The sequence below is a fragment of the Nilaparvata lugens genome, chromosome 13 (assembly GCF_014356525.2).
Source record: "Nilaparvata lugens isolate BPH chromosome 13, ASM1435652v1, whole genome shotgun sequence".
In the NCBI taxonomy this organism is placed as follows: domain Eukaryota; kingdom Metazoa; phylum Arthropoda; class Insecta; order Hemiptera; family Delphacidae; genus Nilaparvata; species Nilaparvata lugens.
This window is the reverse complement of record NC_052516.1, coordinates 230,651-252,943: the sequence shown is the minus strand read 5'-3', so window position 1 is coordinate 252,943 and position 22,293 is coordinate 230,651. Positions and strand designations below refer to the sequence as shown.

Here is a 22,293-nt window from a genome sequence, read left to right as displayed (position 1 = left end):
GAGGCTCCTGATATACAGGGTGTCCCACTAAGGTTGTAACAGCCGTTAACCATAGATTCTACATGACATTTCTGACAAAAAATGTTCAATAAACATTTTTCCTATCGACCTTCGTTTTCGAGATATATAGATTTTTCGATATTTTAAAAATATGCCTACCTTCCGTCATTAAATACTCAATAACTCGAAAACTACTGATCGAATTTCAATTTCAAGGGTATTGTTGGGAAGAGAAAAACATTTCAAACAAGATCAATGTAATTTTATTTGTTGTTTGATATTTTGTAGTTTTTTATTAGGTTTTAAACTTCAGAAAAAGCTATTCTTAAAATTCAAAGTGGAATTTCAAACAGTTTTTTCTTGGTTTTTCTCCGGGAAATTATAGTGGTTTCAATTATTCAAAAACTTCTCCATTCCATAAGATTTCTAATGAGTATGAATTCGAAGAGGCAAGCTCCATGATAAAGTGTTCAAAACTACTAATATCTGGAATGAACACCTTCAAAATAAGGAAATTCACAAACAGCATGCATCAAGCGGTGATCCTAAGGGTGAAATCACCTGATTATTGCATTGTTTTCTGGAGCATATAGCCTGAATCCTATATAAAATATTAATCATACACTTCTACAAGATTCAACGAAATTCATTCAAAGAATATAATTCGAAGTAGATGAATGACAGAATTAAAAAACTTATGGCAATCATTCAGATTGTAATCAAGTTACATATCATGCTCACTGCATACAGGAATTCAGAATAGCCTTCATTTCTGTTTATGCAACTTCTGCTGCCGTTCATCAAGCATCGAGTTGTCCGTCGCACTTCTTTGGGACGTGTCTTCATTACTTTAAACGTCAATCAAATTCTGAGAATCAGTTCCTCCCTGGTCACTACAGGTTCTCTGTAAAGTTTACTTTCCACAACCCCCATAAAGTAGAAGTCTATTGGAGTAAGATCAGGTGAGCGTGGTGGCCAACTTACGGGTCCACCTCGGCCAATCCACCGCCCAGCATAGTTATCAAGCCACCCACAGACGTTTCTTATATAATGAGGGAGGCAGCCATCCAACTGGAGCCACATATTCTGCCTCAAATTGAGAGGCACGTCTTCCATCAATTCGTGAAGCTCATTGACCAGAAAGTCCATAAAAACTTCACCATTTATTCTTGCAGGGAAAATGAAAGGCTCATGTATGTGTATCATGGAAATTTAAAGCATCAGTTCTTGTGAACGTAATTTTATCTGTGATCTTTCCATAATATGTTTGAAAAACAATCTTGTGCTAAGATCAAACGGCAAAACTGCATCCTTGGAACAGTATCAGGTTCATTCAACTCTTGAGCTGGGGTTTCGTGAAATAGTCGAAAGTTATTCTTCATCAATATTCTTTGGACTATCATTCTTGAAACATCAATATTCCAGCTGTCCGCCGGATGCTGGATCGAGGATTCTGCTCGAAATACTTCAGAATAAGATTCTCAAAAGCTTCAGAAATTGAGACGGGCCTCTCCTACCTTGAAACTGATCCTATACCTTTACTATCTTGACATCTTTCAATCTTAAAAACGTGTTATGAGATGGGAGTTTTTGGTCAGGAAAACGTCTCCTGTATCTCTCTGCCTCTCTTGAATTGCATCCACACTCTCCATACACCAATAACATGTTCAAGTACTCAATCAAGGTAAATTTCATGATGATGAACGAGAACACTTCTCTACTAGCAAACGTTGATACATATCATGCCAATTAACTGGAAAGCACACTGAAAACTATACTGAAAATGGGCTGAAACATTACACTTCTTGTTATTTCATTCAGGATTCACGATACAGGAAATAATGCAATTATTGAAAAAGTCATATCATTGTAGAATAACAAAATGTTGATTAAAACTTGTTGATATTGTCAGAGAGAAATAAGGTGATTTCACCCTTAGGATAACCACCTGATGCATGCTGTTTGTGAATTTCCTCATTTTGGAGGTGTTCATTCCAGATATTAGCAGTTTTGAACACTTTATCATGGAACTTACCTTTTCGAATTTATATTCATTCGAAAGCTTATGAAAAGGAGAGGTTTTTGAAATATTAGAACCACTATAATGACCCGGAGAAAAATCGAGAAAAACCGGTTTAAAATGTGACTTTGAATTTGAAGAAAAGAATTTTTCAAGTTAAAGCCCTAATAAAAAACTACAGAATATCAAACAACAAATAAAATCACATTAATCTTGTTTGAAATGTTTTTCTCTTTCCAACAATACCCTTGAAATTGAAATTCGATCAGTAGTTTTCGAGTTATTGAGTATTTAATGACCGTAAGTGGTCATTTCTGAAAATATCAAAAAATATATATATCTCGAAAACTATGGTCTAGAAGAAAAAAGTTTACTGAACATCTTTTGTCAGAAATGTCGAGTAGAATCTATGGTCAAAGGCTGTTACAACCTTGGTGGGACACTGTATACGGTAAAGATAAGGTAAGAAGGAAATTCATAGAATTACGCAAGATCTTTGTTATCCTTTTTGTTAATGAATCCGAAAAATGAGGAGAAGTCCATCTTACTTTCCTGGCAATCCTTAATCGCTCTTAAAAAATTAGTTGCGAAAGCACCTGAAATGCAACATCACGTCATATTTAAGCAAAGGATACATCAATACAAATATATTGTGAGCTTCAAAAGCAGATAATTAGAAGATTGAGAAATATGTGAATGATATCTATGGTGTGTGTGATGCACCAAGCTTCTGCTAACTTTTTACTGGTGACATTTTTTAGGTATATCGATTTGGATAGCTGTATCAACTTACCAAAATGTAACGCTTTTACATAAAGAAACGCTTTTTACCTATGGTAATAGGGCAAGGAAAGTATTGCTTTCCAAAAAAAATAAGGTACCCAAATTTCTATACGTTTCAAGGTCCCCTGAGTACAAAAAAGTGGTTTTTGGGTATTGGTCTGTGTGTGTGTGTGTGTGTGTGTTTGTAAGAGGGGTCATACAGGGAGAATTATGCTCAAGCACAACATGAAACGGGGAGCGGTTACCAAACGGGGTGCGCCCGTTTTGCACCTCAGTATGCATCCACTCAAAACGACTTCTAGGACTGTTCTGAATCCGAATCACTACTTTGCACACTTTTTTTCCAAAATCACCCCGTTTCGCATCTAGAGTTCACATACTTATGCTTACAGAGAAATCCACCAGATCCGCGCCACATTCGTCATACACACATTCATCATACACTCTTTCCGGTTGGACCTACTAAATGGGACTCTGAAGTGTGTATGCTCCATGAGTATGTAGCCTACGAAATGAGGTGATCCGAGTATGCCTTTTGAGTTAATATCCTACTAAATGGGTTACATAACCGGTATTTATCTTCACATATTCGTTATCATGTTTTGAAAGTGGAAGTCTACAGGTTCATTCTTACAAAGGAAGTCACCGAAAATTGGCAACACTGTCTATAGTCAAGTCAATGAATACATTCAGTGATAACTTCTACTGCGAGAGCTATAATGGATTCTCTACACTTTCCACACCACGTGTTATACAGACACAGACACAGGATATCAATAACAAGCCCTATTCAAAAAGATAACAATGATTCAAAAACCTCGTAACTCTCCCTTGATGTTTCCAGCAAATTTAAGGGAGTGAAGCTAGAACTCTTTACAATCTGAAGCGACATGGCTATTTTAGATTGTGCTCAGAATTCCAGAGAGACCTTTGATATGCGTGTCCCCTACTGCTGTGGGGACACGCACCTTCTTGTCACGATGTGCTACTACTGCAAAAGAAGGCAATCAGAATCATCTCTTTTGCAGGACATAGATATCATTGTAGGCCACTTTTCAAGGAACTGAAAATTCTCACCATATACAGTCAGTATGTTCTGTCCTCCTTGATCTATGTCAGGGACAATCAGCATAAGTTGGTGAGAAGAAACGAAATTCACAGCCACAACACTCGCCATGCTACCAATCTGGAAGTTCCTCGCAGCCGGTTGGCCAGCATGCAGAGAAGTTTTCCATCAGCTGCACTAAGATTTTATAACAGACTCCCAATTGAAGTGAGAAATAAACCTCGCACCAGATTCTGCTCTCTCATCAGACAGGCATTAATAAATAGACCAATTTATTCATTGACTGAGCTGGCTGAGGAGCCACTATTTTAAAACTGTTTTATTCATTGACTGAGCTGGCTGAGGAGCCACTATTCTAGAATATTTTAAAACCTTTGACACAGTCTGTCTGGTACCCCCAGTCAAGGACGAAGACATCAAGTATCAAGTATCAAGTATCAAGTATGGTTCACTGTTCATTTCAATATAAGAATTTTTAAATTATTGTAACACTGACACAATAATTTGTTGCTGTAAGGAATGTGTATGGGATTTCCACAGTTTCAGATTTTTCACTTGATTGAAATGAAGTTATATTACTGAGAGTATTCAGTTCAAATGGATAATAAATGTATGAGAAGGAAACATAGGGGAGAATTGACAAAAGAGGAACCCCCAGTATTGATAGATCATACTATGTAAAATTATGAACATTCAATTGTGATTAAACTTATAAAAAACAGAGTTCAATAATTCTCGAGGAACAAGGAAACTTCACACTCTATTATAATTGTAGAACTTGATATAATAATTATTGTGTGATGTATGAGGAGTTGTCTATTAATGTAAGAGATCATTTCTAGAGTATAATTATATGCCATCTCATTTTTATTCGGATTAGTAGGCTATATTCAAATTGAGAAGTTTGTTCTGAAATACATAGAATTGACGAAATTTCTCCCATGTTAACATTTCAAGTGAACTCTCAGTAATTATTATTCAGTAATCAATAAGATTACCCAAGAAAGGTTGCTCTACAGATTGTGTAAACTGGAGAGGGGTAACACTGCTCTCAGTGCCTAGTAAAGTGCTAGCAAGAGTAATCCTAAACAGGATAAAGGATTCTGTTGAAAGGAAAATACGGAGAGAACAAGCTGGTTTTAGGAAGCACCGTAGCTGTGTAGATTTAATAAACACACTGAGGATAATTTTAGAGCAAAGTGTTGAATGGCAGAGCACTGTTTACCTGGCTTTCATCGATTTCGAAAGAGCTTTTGACTCAGTTAACAGAAGAGTGATGTGGAGTACACTGATTAATTATGGCATCCCACAGAAGATGGTGAGCATTCTGAGAAATATGTATGAGGATTGTGAGTGCCGTGTCCTCCATGCAGGAAGTTTGAGTGAACCCCTACCTGTCACTTCTGGAGTCCGTCAAGGCTGTGTGTTGTCTCCCACGTTATTCTTGCTGGTTTTGGACAGTGTGATGAGAAGAGCTGTGGAGGTAGGAGAAGAGGGATACCTTGGGGCCTAAGAGGGCGGCTAGAGGATCTGGACTTTGCTGATGATATATGTCTACTGGCTCAGCGCTTTACTGACATGCAAGAAAAGCTGAGAAATATTTCAAATGAGGCAATAAAGGCCGGCTTGCAGATAAATGCTAGAAAGACAAAGGAAATGAGAGTAAATGCAGAACAGACATGCCTTTGAAAATGGGCGACTCAATATCGAGCTGGTAGAGTCCTTTTTATACTTGGGTAGTATGGTCACTGTAGAAGGAGGAGCTGATCAAGATGTAAAGAGTCGAATCAAGAAAGCAAATGGAGCTTTTATACAATTGAGGCCAATTTGGGCAAATAAAAATATATCCAAAGCCACAAAGATTCGACTCTTTAATAGCAATGTAAAATCAGTCCTCTTATATGGATGTGAAACCTGGAAGGTGACTACAGTCACCTCTAAAATGTTACAAGTATTTGTAAATAGATGTTTGCGTCGCATAATGGGCATCAGATGGCCAGAGGTTATCAGCAACGAAGCACTATGGGAGTCTACCTGTCAGGATCCAATCCAAATGCAGATAAAAAGAAGGAAATGGAGATGGATTGGGCACACGTTGCGCAAGGAAGAAGGTGCCATTGAAAAAGACGCATTGGACTGGAATCCTCAAGGACACCGTGCAAGAGGACGCCCAAAAATCACGTGGAAGCGTACCATCCAGACAGAAATTGGGAAAGCCGGCAAAACGTGGTTGGAGGTGAAGGCGTTAGCACGCGACAGAGTTGGATGGAGGACATTCTCGGAAGCCCTATGCTCCTCAAGGAGCGACAGGAACTAAGTCAAGTAAGTCAATCAATAAGAATTATTAGAACTGGCTTGGATTCCAAAGCTGATCAATGCCATTGACGATTGATATAATGTATAAAACTGTAATAGTGTGAATATTGAGTGGGTATTATTGTAGTTGTTTGTGTGTATCTTATATTATTTTTCAGGTTTTTGAACTGAAATGAGCTTTGATTTTTACTGTATGATGAACCCTGCGTTTTAGTCTGAGAATTGACTCTGTCTTGTTAGAATTTGCTAACTTGTTGCCTAGTTGTCAAAATTAAAGCAATTTTCGTGCATTTTCCAAGTGCAGTTTCAATTGCATATCGAAAAAGCCACTGTATTTGAAAATTGTATGAGCATTGACCTTTTTGCAGCTTTGGCTTTTCCAGTGGAAGGTATGCTCAATGCTCGTGGAGGGGGAATAATTTTCAGTGAAAAGGCCACAGTTCGAATTAAGACATAACTGGGAAAACATGTAATGGTGTGCAAGCCTCGGTCCTCTGAATGGGCCCATTTCCCATTCGGAGGGACACATTGTTATGTTTTCAGTTATCAGTAATTTTTATCTAGTTGAATAGGAAAACCAAATTTTATAGAGTTAGTAGGAGTAGAATCAGGAAATTATTTGTGCATGTGAGTTCAAGTATAGTGAGTTTCATTAAAGCGTATGTGAGTGTTTCTGAAGAGTCCAAGTTTGAATATTGTTAAAATGGTGAGTGCCGAACTTTTGTTGTTTTTCTTATTAAGATAAAAATCTAGTTTCATAGAATGACCGAGGCCCAAATTTAAATGCAGCAAGTTAACAGGTTCCCAAAATGTATAGATTGGAATTGAATATTCCTTCTTTTTCTGAGAAACTCTGTTTGAAAATTTGACATGATTTCTATAGATTCTTTAATTTGTTCAATAAACCTGAGGTTGAATTTTGAAAAGTACTTTTTATTGAAGTTCCTGGCTCATAGTTACTATGTTTGCTAGAATATGTGACAATGATGATAATCTGTGCATTTGAATGAACGAATCCACTAAGAGCTTCCAACCAATAAAGGATACAAATACCAGTAGATGATTTGATAGCAGTAAATTTTAGCATAATTTTAGCAAATATTATAGAAAAGAAGAAACAAACCCCCTCCATTTACATTGGTTAACATCAGCTGGAACGGCAGCCAGTCTGTCAGTTTTAGGTCAGTCAGCTGATGACGGGAACCGCTTGCTTCAGCGCAACCAATGAAGATCTCTGCCACCAATGTCTCAGGAACAGTGGACTCCAGTACAACAGCGTGAATGGCGTCATCTCTCACAACGATCACAATAATTCCTTCCATCCCACCGCTGCTACCAAATGTAAACGGAGGGGGGTTGTTTCTTCTCTTCTATAATATTTGCTAAAGTTTACTGCTATCAATTCATCTACCGGTATTTGAATCCTTGATTGGTTGGGAGCTTTTAGTGGATTCGTTCATTCAAAAGCACAGATTATCATCATTGTCACCTATTCTAGCAACTATAGTAACTTCGAGCCAGGAACTTCAATGAAAATACTTTTAAAATTTGATTTCAGGGTTTATTGAGCTCCAAATAGGTAGAACGAATTAATAAGAGTCAGGTAACATGTCAAATTTTCAAACAGAACAAAGTTATTCAGCAATTGATTCAGGTCAAGAAGACATACTCCATTTTTAATCTATACATTTTGGGAACCTGCTAACTTGCTGCATTTAAATTCGGGCCTCAGTCATTCTATGTTGCTAAATTTTGAGCTATAATATGAAGGCAACAAAAGTTTGGCACTTACCATTTTTACAATTCAAATTTCGACTCTTCAGAAACACACACATGCGATTTAAGAAAACTCACTATACTGGTACTCACATGCACAAATAATTTCCTGGTTCTACTCTCACTAACAATATTAAATTTTGGTTCCTATTCAACTACATAAAAATTACTGATAACTGAAAAAACTTTTCAATTTGTCCCTCTGGATGGGCAACAGACCCATTCAGAGGATCGAGGCTCGTGCACCATTACATGATTTCCCGTTCACGTCTCAATACCAACTGAGGCCTTTTCACTGAAAATTATTCCCCCTCCACGAGCGTTGAGCATAACATCCAGTGGAAAAGCCAAAGCTGCAAAAAGGTCAATGGTCTTACAATTCCCAAATACAGTAGCTTTTTTGACAAGAAATTGAAACTGCATTTGAAAAATGCACGAAAATTGCTTTTATTTCGACAACTAAGCAACAAGTTGGCAAATTCAAACAAGACAGAGTCAATTCTCAGACTGAAACGCAGGGTTCAACATACAGTAAAATTCAAAGTTCATTTCAGTTCAAAAACCTGAAAAATAATATAAGATACACAAAAACAACTACAATAATAACCCACTCAATATTCACACTATTATAAAACAATAATTGAACTTGTGAGAGGTACAATTGTCTACATTTCAAGTCTGATTGAGAGCCTTTATTTGAAAAAAATATAAATTTGGATGGTATTGTCTGAATAGTAGAAAATTATTCGAGCTTAGGAGAGTTTTTTGAAATTACGAGAATTCACCCTCCACAAAAGAAATTGAAGAAATCTCTGAGAAATTGCATTTTATTTATATTATATTTAGACTATAGACCAAAAAATATGAGTTTGAGAATACAGCCGAACCTCTTTATAAGAACCTCCACTTGACGAAATCCTCTACACAACGAATTTTTACCTGGTCCCATTCACCGAACAACTGCCTCTCTCCCAGGTCTTCTTGAAGCAGCACCGGGTCGCTGGAAGTTAGGAGGCCGGGGGAAAAGAGATTGCCGACCAATGGGACTCTGAAAAGACGATTACGCCACTGGTCCTTGTGACAGGGTTGACTCAGCTGCTCCTGATGTTAAGGGTGCAGCTAATGATGACAATGATACTAATTACTACACTAAATTAGGCCGGTAAACAATCTTTCTATTCCAGAAATTTCATGAAGAACGATACCGACCCGACTCGGTAGCCGCTTATCATTTTGATGAAACGGGTGCTGCTAATGCAAAATACGAAAACGCTCAGAGTGGTAAACAAGATCTGGAAATTTCTGGTTATGATGAATCTGTTGCTGATGATTTATAGGGGTTGACAGTGATGGTGACGATGTACATACACAACTACAAGTCCAACAAAATATATCTGGCAGTTGATCCTATTCTTATTCTAAAATAGAATAAATTCGCTAATTTTATGCTAGACGACGGCTCTCCATCCGTCACAAAAATTCTCTTTGTGACACCCCACTCCTACTAAGGAGGGGGGGTTGGGGTTTGCGATGAGACGAAAATACAGCATCTGAGGTACCGGTTGAATCCGTGATGAACACATGATCACATGCCTGAAGTACTGCACTCCAGAAAACAAGAAGGAAGTGAAAGAGAGAAGATAACAGGACGAATAAAGAGAGAAATTAAAGAAGAGTGTCAAGCTGAAAAGAAAAAGAATAATTAGTGCAGTAGGTCAGGCTTCTCGAATCCACATGATAAGCATGACCCAACGCTGAAAAAGAAATAACCTGTTGCTCCAACGATTATAACAGCAATATTAGCAATAGACTTTGTCGCTCGTTATCTCCCGATAACACGATAACAACAGCCCCTAGCCGACAGCAACACAGGTATGGAGTAATCTGAAAAGAAAGGAAAAGTAAAACGGTGCACCAACCTTTGAAGAATGAAAAGAAAAAGATGAAAGAAGAAAAGAGAACCATTCACCCCTCATATGGAACACATTAGGAGTCTACCTAGTACTGCTCCTACACTAGAGCACCTTGAAACGCACATTCGGCAACCCGCTCCACACATGAGCAATACTACCTATTTCTTTCGCTCTTCTCCATCAGCTTCTGTACTGTTGACAGCTGGAATACAATGAATTGTTATCAAAATCATTCACCCCTGATCTCCTTATCTCGGATCGGGTTTTCAATTCTCCTTTCCCACTAAATTCGCTACCACTACGGCGATTTTCAATTGAATGAGCTACACTACAACCTGAGTTAACTCTATTCACTCGCCCCCCTCTATATGAGGAAACCGTGACAGTACACCCCGTACCACAACTTTATCCTGCCTATTCTTAATATTTAGAGCATTCCCTGCTTCTCTATATTTATAGGACAGGTATAAAGTTTAATAGATTCAACTCTTTTATGGAGTTTTACTTTTTCCCCGCTTACAGGAGCTTGTTCAGAGATAGGTGAAAACTTCTCAAGTTTTCTTACAGGGGATTTATCTACCTTCTCCATCCCGGAGACAACTGATTATTTACCCTTATCATTCCTACTCCTCAAGCGAATACCATGAGGCTGTAACTCTATTACAGCTCTCATATCACGGAGATTTTTCAACCCTAAAACCATTCGCGAATCTATATTAGGTGTGATAGATACCTTCCAATTATAATTTTTCCCACAAACGATAACCAGTGAAATGGGCTCCCCTTCTACTCCAAGACGGTTAGCTACTTCAGAAGAGATAAATGTTTTATCAGTCGTCATATCAATTAAAGCATTAAGATCCATTCCACTTACTCCTACGTGGACATAAATCCCATCTCCATCACTCTCACTCTCCCGTCTCTCGCTAGCTACTGTAGCAACTTTTGAGATACAAGACTTAGACATCCCTTCACGCTTTAAGCTACCTGTTACTCCATTATCTACTATACTAGGTTCCCACTCTACAATTCTATTACGCATTTGAATATTCATATTATGCTGTTTCATAAATGAAATACCCAATGAGACATCATGGTAAAGCCCCTCTACAACTACCGGTTGAAATGAAACTAAAATATTTTCTATTTTTAAGTTAGTTATAATTTTTGTGGGAAAATTATTATACTTCCAATTAGTTAATACTTCATGGTGACTACAATTTTCTTTTCTAACACACCCTACTTCCTCTAACACTTTAAGAGCTTTTCCACTAATACAGGATACCTCTAATCCCATATCTAACAGTGCAATAAATTTTTGCCCTGCAATTTCTACATCAATAAAAATGCGCTCATCCCCCAACTTTGACCTCGTACTTAAAACACGTGATGACTCCACTACAGCGACTCCTGATACCTTATTAGTTTCTGAGACACATTTACAATAATCAAAAATTTCTTTACACTTTTGACAACTAGAAATTTCGGGACAATTCGACTTCCAATGCCCTATTCTATTACAATTCCAACACTTAGGTTCTTGAATTTCTCCTACCCTATTTTCTCGCGTTTTCGGCGCGGCTTTAGACTGAAAATCACTCCGTTTTTCTCCATCATTTTTCGTGTTTTTCAGAGATAACCTCCCGTTTCTCTCCAGCACAAATCGCCTCATACTCTCTGGTTACATCTAACAACTCATCTACATTTTTAACCCCTACACTACAAACATATAATTTATACCTCGGTAATAAATTTAAATACAATCTTTGAAGCATCCTATCCCCCTCATAACTACCTAACCGTCTCATTAAGGTAAGCAAGGCTTCGACATACTCATCAGCTGGTTCGCCCTCCCTCTGCTTCCTTGAAATGATCTGACTTTCAAGGTCGTTACTATAAGAATGGGGATAATAACGGAGTTTAAATGCCTCTACAAAGTCTGCCCACGTCCTCCACTGGGATCGACGATTCCGCATCCAAAGTAGGGCCCCTCCCTCCATCAGCTCTGGCAGGGCTATAAGAGATTGCTCCCCAGAGATCCCATATGCGCCCTGGAGTTCCGCGAGCCTCTTGATGAAACTGGGAGCATCCAATACACCATCAAAATGTAAATTCCAACTTCTTACTTTGTCGCAGACTTCTCCCTGACTATACGTGCCTGGAGAGCGGGACAGTGCCGGCTCTGTACCTGGTTGAGAGGCAGCAGCGGTCCGGGATCAAAGGTGCTCGACCATCCTCCTCCTCAGCTCCTTCACAGTCCCCGCTGCCGACAGGCCGAGACTCTCTAGGTAGCCGACCGCTTCCTCCTTATTCAGCCAATACACCCACGACACTCTGGGGTCGGCTTCGCGTTCCGCAAGGTCCTCCCGGCGGACCGCCTGTACAACTTCATCATCCTGATGAGTAGTCTCTTCTCCGTGTACACTCATTGCGGATTGGGATTCACCTAAACCCTCTTCGCGATTTTCTTGGGCGCCAGACGTCTTAGCCCCACGATCGGAGACGTCAGCTTTATTAGAAATATCCTATTCCACCCTCTTGGTTTCCTAATAATTGCGAAGTATTGCTACAACACGGACTAGCTACAGTCGGATATGGGTCGGGGTCAGTAGCCGTACTGACAGGTGGAGTTACCGGATCTATACTTCTCCCTCTATCCTGATTCTTTACCCTCTGCTTCTTTCGCGAGATTTTTAATTTCAGGGGAAGAGTGTTTGTCCGTGCTGTTGCTGGCTGATTTGGCCCTCGGCCTTTGGAATACAGGGTGGGTGTTAAGGGAGATTAAGATAACCCTATACAAGGAGACGGATCTGACTATCAGATCCCTACCAATAAGTCTATTTATAAAAGTAGTACGCAATCTGAACCAACTGCGAATTGACGGCGAGCAAGCTGTACCTGCAAGCCCGGGATGTGGTTTTTCTATGGGGTTTAAGGTGAGGGCTATGGAGTAACGGTATGGCGGAACTATGGAGTTGTTAGTGGTATTTAAGATATTGTCAAATAGAGCACGGTATAGGGTGTAAGCTATAGAGAATAGGGTGCAGGGTATGAGGTATATGGTATAGGGTATAGGGAAAAGAGAATCAATAATAAGATTATTATTCTCTACAGCAAATAAATATCTGCTCAATAATCCACAATCTGAGAATTGCGCTCTAGCTCTCAGCAAGCTGGACCTGCTAGCTAAACACAGTGTATCTATTTCAATTTTATGATAATTAAAGTTTAGAGGATGAGGTTTCGGGTGTCGGATTTCTGAATCACGAGCCTGCAGCTGTGAAAGGATTTTCAGCAATTCTGAAACTGCTAAACAGGATTTCCGCGCTAATCTGGTGACTGCGCGCCGGTTATCAAGGGTTGATCTGTGACTGCCATTAAGGGTATGGGAATCACTCTCAATCGTCCAAAACGTTTCTAAATTAATAGTCAGTATGTCAACTATTATGAGAGGATGGGGAAAGGTTTACAAGGATTCCCTAAGCTTCTTGCTGGTCTGAAGACCGCGACTGGGTCGATCTCTAATCTGTGACTGAGATCCTGCTCTACACAAGGTTTCCTACACCTCTCGCTGGTCTGAGGACCGCGACAGGAACGATCTCCAGTCTGGAACTGAGATCTCGCGCTAAACAGGGTAGGAAGAATTAAGAGGAAGAAAGAGAGAGGATGCCGCAGTCTGGGAACTTCGGCAAGGGAGTCCTCAAGCTATACCTGAGAGCTAGCAGGATTTTAGAATAGGGAGAGTTGAGAGAGAAACAGGAAGGACGTCTCAGTCTGGTGACTTCGACAAGGACATTCTCAAGCTGCACCTGAGAGCAGGGAGCGTCGCAGTCTGGGAACTTCGACAAGGACGTTCTCAAGCTGTACCTGAAAGCAGGAAGCGTTGCAGTCTGTGACTTCAACAAGGACATTCTCAAGCTGTACCTGAGAGCAGGAAGCTTTGCATTCTGTGACTTCAACAAGGACGTTCTCAAGCTGTACCTGAGAGCAGGAAGTGTTGCAGTCTGTGACTTCAACAAGGACGTTCTCAAGCTGTACCTGAGAGCAAGAAGGATTTTAGAATAGGGAGAGTGCAGAGAAAGTAAGAGAAAGGATGCCGCAATCTAGAAACTTCGGCGAGGAAGTCCTCAAGCTGTACCTGAGAGCTAGAAGGATTTTAGAATAGGGAAAGTGAGGAGAAAGTAAGAGAAAGGATGCCGCAGTCTAGAAACTTCGGCGAGGAAGTCCTCAAGCTCTACCTGAGAGCTAGAAGGATTTTAGAATGAGGAAAGTGAAGAGAAAGTAAGAGAAAGGATGCCGCAGTCTAGAAACTTCGGCGAGTAAGTCCTCAAGCTGTACCTGAGAGCTAGAAGGATTTTAGAATAGGGAAAGTGAAGAGAAAGTAAGAGAAAGGATGCCGCAGTCTAGAAACTTCGGCGAGGAAGTCCTCAAGCTGTACCTGAGAGCTAGAAGGATTTTAGAATAGGGAAAGTGCAAAGAAAGTAAGCGAAAGGACGTCGCAGTCTAGAAACTTTGACAAGGACGAACTCAAGCTGCACCTGAGTTCTCTAGAAAAAGGATTGGGATTTTCCTACTTGGAATTATAGCAAGTCTGAATTTGCTAAATAAGTTAAAATACAGGGCCACCTAATGATATGAAAATCAAATAAGGAAAATACACCCTTTAAAACTGAGATTACCTTATTACAGAAGAGGAAATGCACACTAGTGACCAGTCCTAACATACAGTTACCTGAATCACTGCAGAACCAAATATGGAGAATAGCGAACAAATTCCCGCACTAAACTTAAACGTCGTGAAGCGACAGAATCGAGACTTTTAAATTAAGCACTCAAAAAAAATAATCCGCTATAAGAGCCTAGTCAAATTTCCCACTCAACTATTTGTAGCACAAACTTGAGATCCCTTACAGGTTTCAAAACCAAGGATAACTCGTTCACCCATAGTGATATGAATTTAGGAAAAAAAGCCGACAAGAAAGAAAATTCCACAAGGAAGTTCTAACTTCGAGTTTTCTGGAACTCATCCTACAATATTCTATATTAACACAAAATAGAATAATTCCCCTATAAATAATTAGTACCGGGAACGTCGTAAGGAGAGGAGACTCGCGACCCGATCTCATGCTCAACCACTGAACAACTACCCTAAATGAACCTACAAGGACAGAGAATCCCCCAGGAAAATCCACCTTCAAATACAGTCGGCAATTCGACATACAATATTCCATTCACTAAAATACAGAATAGAATATTAACCCTCTAGTACACCACTATTAGGAGCGCCGCTCGGAACGCAGCCGTACACAAACCCGTTCACCGAACAACTGCCTCTCTCCCAGGTCTTCTTGAAGCAGCACCAGGTCGCTGAAAGTTAGGAGGCCGGGGGAAAAGAGATTGCCGACCAATGGGAGTCTGAAAAGACGATCACACCACTGGTCATGTGACAGGGTTTGACTCAGCTGCTCCTGATGTTAAGGGTGCAGCTAATGATGACAATGATACTAATTACTACACTAAATTAGGCCGGTAAACAATCTTTCTATTCCAGAAATTTCATGAAGAACGATACCGACCCGACTCGGTAGCCGCTTATCATTTTGATGAAACGGGTGCTGCTAATGCGAAATACGAAAATGCTCAGAGTGGTAAACAAGATCTGGAAATTTCTGGTTATGATGAATCTGTTGCTGATGATTTATAGGGGTTGACAGCGATGGTGATGATGTACATACACAACTACAAGTCCAACAAAATATATCTGGCAGTTGATCCTATTCTTATTCTAAAATAGAATAAATTCGCTAATTTTATGCTAGATGATGGCTCTCCATCCGTCACAAAAATTCTCTTTGTGACAACATTCTCCAAGATATTTTTTATATCATGACATAATATCTTTGAATTCTCAGAATAACAATTCTAGGAGAATCTATCTTATTTAAAAATCCCAATTTGAATTATTTTTCAAAACTATTCAATTTTTGAAAAATAACCTGAGCTATTTCTTAATGATTATTCCATTAGACTACTGTACTATCCAAGTTTTTCGGAACGAGATTAAATTTCTCTTGAATTGATATTCTAAGAAATCAAATATTCTTCAATTTCTCTTTCCATTACAAACTGATTGTTGATGATTACTTTCAAAAACCTAAATTAAGTCTGATGATCAGACTGCTATGTCGTAATTCAAGTTTTGAAAAAAATCAAATAGATCATGAAATGAAATATCTTGGATAATGTATTTTAAAACGATCATTAATTTATCTGCTACTTTTATATTTTGGAAACGTATGACCCCTAATGTTCTAAGTTAAGGCGCTCATAGCTCAAAAAGTGAAAATATTTAATAAGTTTTCCTTAGAAATTTGTTCCATTTTTTCAAATTGGTAAATCAGAAAAAAATGTCGTCAGTGGAAAGTTTAAAGAGGCGACATTCATAATAATTCAGTGCTCTACTTCAAGGATGTAATGACAATAACTTAAAAAATCTGGTGTGGCGCACTCACACAACTTTCCTTGCCGTTATGAAAATTGATCACCTGATGCTACGGTAGTGTTCCCGCGCATCTCAAGTCTACTATTCAAAGATTAGAGCCAGCTGGTGACAGGGTAATAACGCTGGAGACACACGAGGTCTGCTATCTCTTCATAGTGAATCATTTAATAGAATCAACAGTTGCCAATAGTTTGCAATTGGATAATCACATTTTGTTGATTTTCGAGTTTATTTTTAATTTTAGGTGAAAATGTTACTAGACATTAATTGTAGAGATTCTCATGCTCAATCTATTCCACCTGAAATTATTTGTTCAAATTGTATCTGAAGATTAATAATTAAGAATATAAAATCAAACTTTGCATAGATGGGGCGGAACTCCTGAAATTTTTACAGATATGGGACTTGTGGCAGTTGATAGAGCTTATCGATGACTATTTCACGTATAACTTTAATCAAAATCGTTGGAGCCGTTTTCGAGAAAATCGCCAAAAACCCTGTTTTTGACAACATTTTCGCCATTTTAGCCGCCATCTTGAATCGCATTCGATCGAAATTGTTCGTGTCGGATCCTTATATTGTAAGGACCTTACGTTCCAAATTTCAAGTCATTCCGTTAATTGGGAGATGAGATATCGTGTACACAGACGCACATACACTCATACACACACACACACACACACACACACACCACACACACACACACACCACACACACACACACACACACACATACGGACCAATACCCAAAAACCACTTTTTTGGACTCAGGGGACCTTGAAACGTATAGAAATTTAGAAATTGGGGTACCTTAATTTTTTTCGGAAAGCAATACTTTCCTTACCTATGGTAATAGGGCAAGGAAAGTAAAAATTGACTATTCACAAGATGTTGGTATCATAATAAAAATGCTGATATGAAGCTTTAGTAATTTGAAAATATTTGTGAGAAAAACAAATTTGAAAAAAATGTCAAGTATTCTTCAAGTTTTACGATGTTGATAGCCTTCTTGACATTCAAGACTTTCTACTTTTTTCATTGCAGATGATGCCCACATAAGCTTTATTCCTGTGAGTGGGTGATGATGATGAATGAGATGTTCAAACGTCCATACCCGATCAAACGGCGGGATTCGAACCCACGAACCAGGCGGTGCTAGCAGACTGAAGGTCCTAGCAGACCACTGGACCAAGCATGCAAGCTAGCATGCAAATTTTTGATATTTTATTTATTGTTTTATATGTATTCATAGGCAATAGATACAATCCAGGTGTGACCAACTAACAGGCATTTGCCCAAAACTGCTTTTAACCTTAATTTAAAATAAACATCCCAGAGTTTATCTACCTTTTATGTAAAGTTCATGATTTAATTCACATACAATTTAATAAAATAATAGACCTATTTAATAATGAACCTCCAAATCAAGATTGTTGTATGAGTTTAAGATAAAATCTGGAGTGTGGGTCAAGTAGGCTAGGTCTTTGTGGAATTGAAATTAAGTGCTCTTCAAATAATTCTCCTCCAAACTCACCATGGTCTGTGTTAATGATTTTGGACTTGTCACTTGCCATGAATTCAATCAAATCTTCTTCTGTGATAAATCCGTCACTGTCCATGTCAATAATTCCAAACATCTCTGTAAATATTAATAAATTCTCGAAAGGATTGAACAATATCAGTATATTTGATTTATTCTCATTAGTTACAAATCATTTAGCAATGACTGGGACTGAGCAAAAGGCTTAAGACCAAAATTGTTCTTCTCTCAAATTTTGTGAACAGTAGAGCTGCATTTACACCAAATTTTATTAACAAAATTTTTATTTCTCCGTCATTATAGATTGAATTAGATTGAGCATAACTTATCATACACATGATGAACATGTGTTTGTCAAGTTCCGTTCAATCTAATATAATCTATAAGGACGAAAAAATAAACATTTTGTTATTTGGTGTAAACGCAGCTTAAAATTTCCTAATAATATAGGTTACATTTCTCTTTCAAGAATCTTTAAGATAATTATTTTTGAAATTAGATCGATGTGATACTTAATTAGGTATACCTATTAAATGACAAAAAAATTCACAGCCAATATTGCTTTTTGTCTGCTGAAAGTGAACACATATTTAGTTAGAGGACATATACTGGAGACTACAGGAAGACGTCCAAATCTTGAAAACTCCACCCCTTGGCACCTCTAGGACACCCCAAATTTTTGGGACACATTCAAATTTGCTTCTCACAAAAGATTTTGTTTGAGGCGCAGCCCACCTCCTAGCCGGATCGCGAAGCGCGGAGGCTGCGTGTTAACCCTCCCTACTGAGGGTGCAAGGGACAATATAAGCCCCCTGCAGAGCGCGAGTAATTGATTACAATTCAATATTAAACTACTTAATAACCACTGAAAACTTAAGAACAATTGTGTTATTTCAGAAAATTAGAAACCAAAAATCCTTTTGTCCGTCTGAGATGAAGGTCGTCTATATGCAATTGAGTTTTATCTTTTTTTTAATACTATAGTCAACTATATTTTCTTAAAAAGCAAAATATATTAAAAATAACGAATAATAATAAAAAATGGTTTTTTCAAATCTACCCAACAATTCATAGGCTATATCCAGTTCCATGAAAAAATAAAAGCATCATTTACAGCAATTAATTGGGATTTTCGTTTAGTGATAATATTCATCAATTTAGCATTTGAACAAAAGCAATTTCTAATTCATTTTAATCTGTGGAATAATGAAAGATACCAACTGTTTCTATTACAATTTAATCCCTCCCCATAAAAGTGAAATAAATTGAGTAACATGAATATAACTATCCTACCTTTGTACTCAGCTTCAGAATAAGCTTCCTGAAATAGAGATTCATTTGTTACCCTCTCACATAGATTTAGTCAATTTCTTGTCAGATTTATTGACATTTTGATTATAAATATAAAAAGTTCACCTCGTAATTTGTGTACTTTTCTATATTGATAATCAAAATGTCAATAAATCTGATAGTAAAAAAATAATAAAGAGTTACTAAATGAATAATCGCACCTTACTCTAGTAAAAAGACTGTAACAATTAGGTATACGGTATAGAAGAAGAGTCGTTTCTTGAGGAAGATATAAAGGATATAACATAAATCTCAATAATTGACTACATTTCGGTTAAAATACGTGTCAGTATTGATAATATAGTGTAACTTTTCAATGAATGAATAATAAAAATGAAAAATCTAACTGTGCTAGGCAAGGCTAATATGCACACAAATGTGCTAGGCAAACTGTAGACTACATCGCAGCTCAAAATATGGATCAAGAAAGTATAATGTGACGATAGAAGATCTGGGGAAATCGAATCACCTATGATTCTATGTTGGTGTGGGATAAGTGAATGATATTTTGAGTAATGGGTCACGTATTTTTAAAAAGAATGAAAATATATTAAAATTCAAGGATGAATATGTCACACTTGGATAATAATTCATACGTCAATAGATAAGTCGAATTGGAATAAATTATAGCAAGCTTCATATTATAGTCAGTCGAATTGAAATTAATATAGGAAGCAGAATTCCTTATTGAGAGCATCAATGCTTACAGTTTTGAGTTAGGGCCAAGCCATACAAAGCGTTTTTTAGTGATTTCAGACGAGTCGGCAGGGCAGGAAGCTCTCCGACTGACTGATTGGGTTGACATTCGGGAATCAGCCAATCGGAGAGCTTGCCTACGAGTATGAAAATGCCTAAAAAAACACTCCGTGTGGCTTGGCTCTGAATCCCAATAAATGAATAGCTCAAGCCACGACTAAACAGGCATTTGAAAGATCAAGTACTTATTTTAGACTTATTTTTGAAAACACTGAAATTAGAGTAACTGAAATTCGTACCGTTGAAGAAATATACATCAATATGGCCAGCAGTGATACTGTGAGATAAATTAAATTGATTCTCAGTTGTAACATTTTCAAATAGTTTTCTTTCTATTCTGAAATCTGAAAACCAAAAGAAGAATAATTAATAAACCAAGATCCAGAAAAAATGTATCATGAATTTAATGTAGGCTGCTCCGCTACTGTATGTAAGAAATGGTTTATTTTCCCAGATCGTATAGCAATTTTCATATCTTAAAGCGTTACTATTTTATCTACCAATTTCATTCACATGAGTGTCATTTGCGATAATAAATCTATGAATAAAGTATAACATATAATATAAATCACCAATCATGCTAATCACCTCATCAACTAATATTATAATACTCATTCATCTACTATTAGGTCGTGAACATTAAATTTCTTACAATAATGAAATAAATAAAGTACAGAAGTTAGAATCAGTTACCTTATGTTTTTACCTCGGTTAATTTGAGATGTTTCAACCTTATCAATCAAACTGAAAAATCCTATTATTCTTGTTGAGCTACTCTCAATTCATAAACCATACATAAATGGAACCTACCGAGTTATCAAATACGTAATAAAGTTTTTATCAAAGATAAATTGTTGGATTCGAAATGTTCTATTTCAAACATCATAATCGGGATCATAGATTTATTGATCTAGCAATAGTGTTGGGTAATTCATTGATAATTCAATAGTTTTTATCGATTGATGTAATAATTCCATCTGGGTTTTCAAGGTTTTTAATTGTATCATCTTCAGCTATATCTACTCAGATCTCATTTATTCCTAGACTTTATTAAGGTGCTGCAATTATCGCTATGACGTATATGCTTGATTGCTTGATCAATTGCCATGTATGATAATTATTTTCATCGATCATTGAACACTTGTAGGGAATGAAGTTTGATTGAACGATTCCATTCCCAACAGTATTTTGTAATGAGAATAAGTAATTATTTCTATGAGAATGTTGTCTTGCCTTCTGTAGAGGATAGCTGATAGCGATAATGATTATCACCACCTATCCAACCGAAAGGCGATACAAGAGAAATATTCTATAATAAATATATAATTGTTTACTTAATTCAAAGTATTGATCAGTCATTGATTGGGTATTCACCCAAAATACACTGACACTGCTAAATTTATCAGAGAAATCTTCTATACCGTTCATATACTATATAAACCGTATACTTTTATACCTCTATACTGTTTACCAGAGAAAACTTCTAGATTGTTTATTCCTTGACAATACCTTCAAAAGTGAAGTACATCATTCATTGTTTAAAATAATCAATTATATTTTATTCGCCACGAAAATGTATTTTTCAATGGGTAATTGAATAATACATTTTCAAGATTGAGATTGAATAATTAATTACTTCTACATTGTTACTAAACGATTTGGGAACGTTATTGCAATGCTAGAAAAGGATAGCGCTATATGCTTTGTTGAATGATGGACAGCAAGGATAGCGACACCAATGTAAATCAAATAATGCCATCATAGCGTGGAACTAACTATAGAAAAGCATTCTCATAGGCTATAATTCTTAACAAATTGTTGTTCGGGACACAGCTGTCATGCTGCTTCCTACTCATGTCCGATATTTCTGTCTGATGATTTCCGATGATGGTGGGACAGATCACATGACGGTATGCACCAATCAAGAGAAAGTAGGCGGTGCCTATAAATTAATTGTTGGATCACGTTCAAAAGTCAGTACCCAATTAACATTGGTTTGCTATCCTTGTCTGTCACTAGACAAAGCAGATAGCTCTATCCTTTTCCAACTCATTTCCATTGCCAAGTAATGATTGTTATTGAACTACCTAGAAATATGACAGATTTACAGCATATTTAATCTGAATGATGAAAGATTATTATCAAATCATGAATTGATATATTTTATTAGTGAATATATTATTTATTCAGGATATATTTGATCATCAAGAACGAACAATTTAATATTATCCACCAGAGTTTAGCAGAGATTGATAATGGTGTAACAACCGAA

At 37.4% G+C, this 22,293-nt stretch overlaps 1 protein-coding gene across 5 annotated transcripts in view; it reads right to left on the bottom strand.

Annotated features, from left to right (window-relative positions):
• The window catches only part of LOC120354085, a 50,354-nt gene that overhangs the window by 3,545 nt on the left and 24,516 nt on the right, over positions 1-22,293 (bottom strand). The window contains exons 1-5 of one of the 5 annotated variants that reach the window (XR_005572822.1): positions 20,715-21,153; positions 20,261-20,365; positions 19,209-19,236; positions 17,910-18,014; positions 2,569-2,616 (exon numbers count right to left, since the gene is read on the bottom strand). Coding sequence is in view for 4 of the 5 variants with exons in the window: in XM_039440318.1 (XP_039296252.1) it covers positions 2,508-2,616; positions 17,910-18,014; positions 19,209-19,236; positions 20,261-20,335 (317 nt within the window). In the remaining variant the exon portion in view is untranslated. Of the gene's footprint in view, positions 1-2,507; positions 2,617-17,909; positions 18,015-19,208; positions 19,237-20,260; positions 20,366-20,609; positions 20,629-20,714; positions 21,154-22,293 lie in introns of those variants that run through there. The other 4 variants (XM_039440318.1, XM_039440316.1, XM_039440317.1 and 1 more) reach the window with 4 other exon arrangements.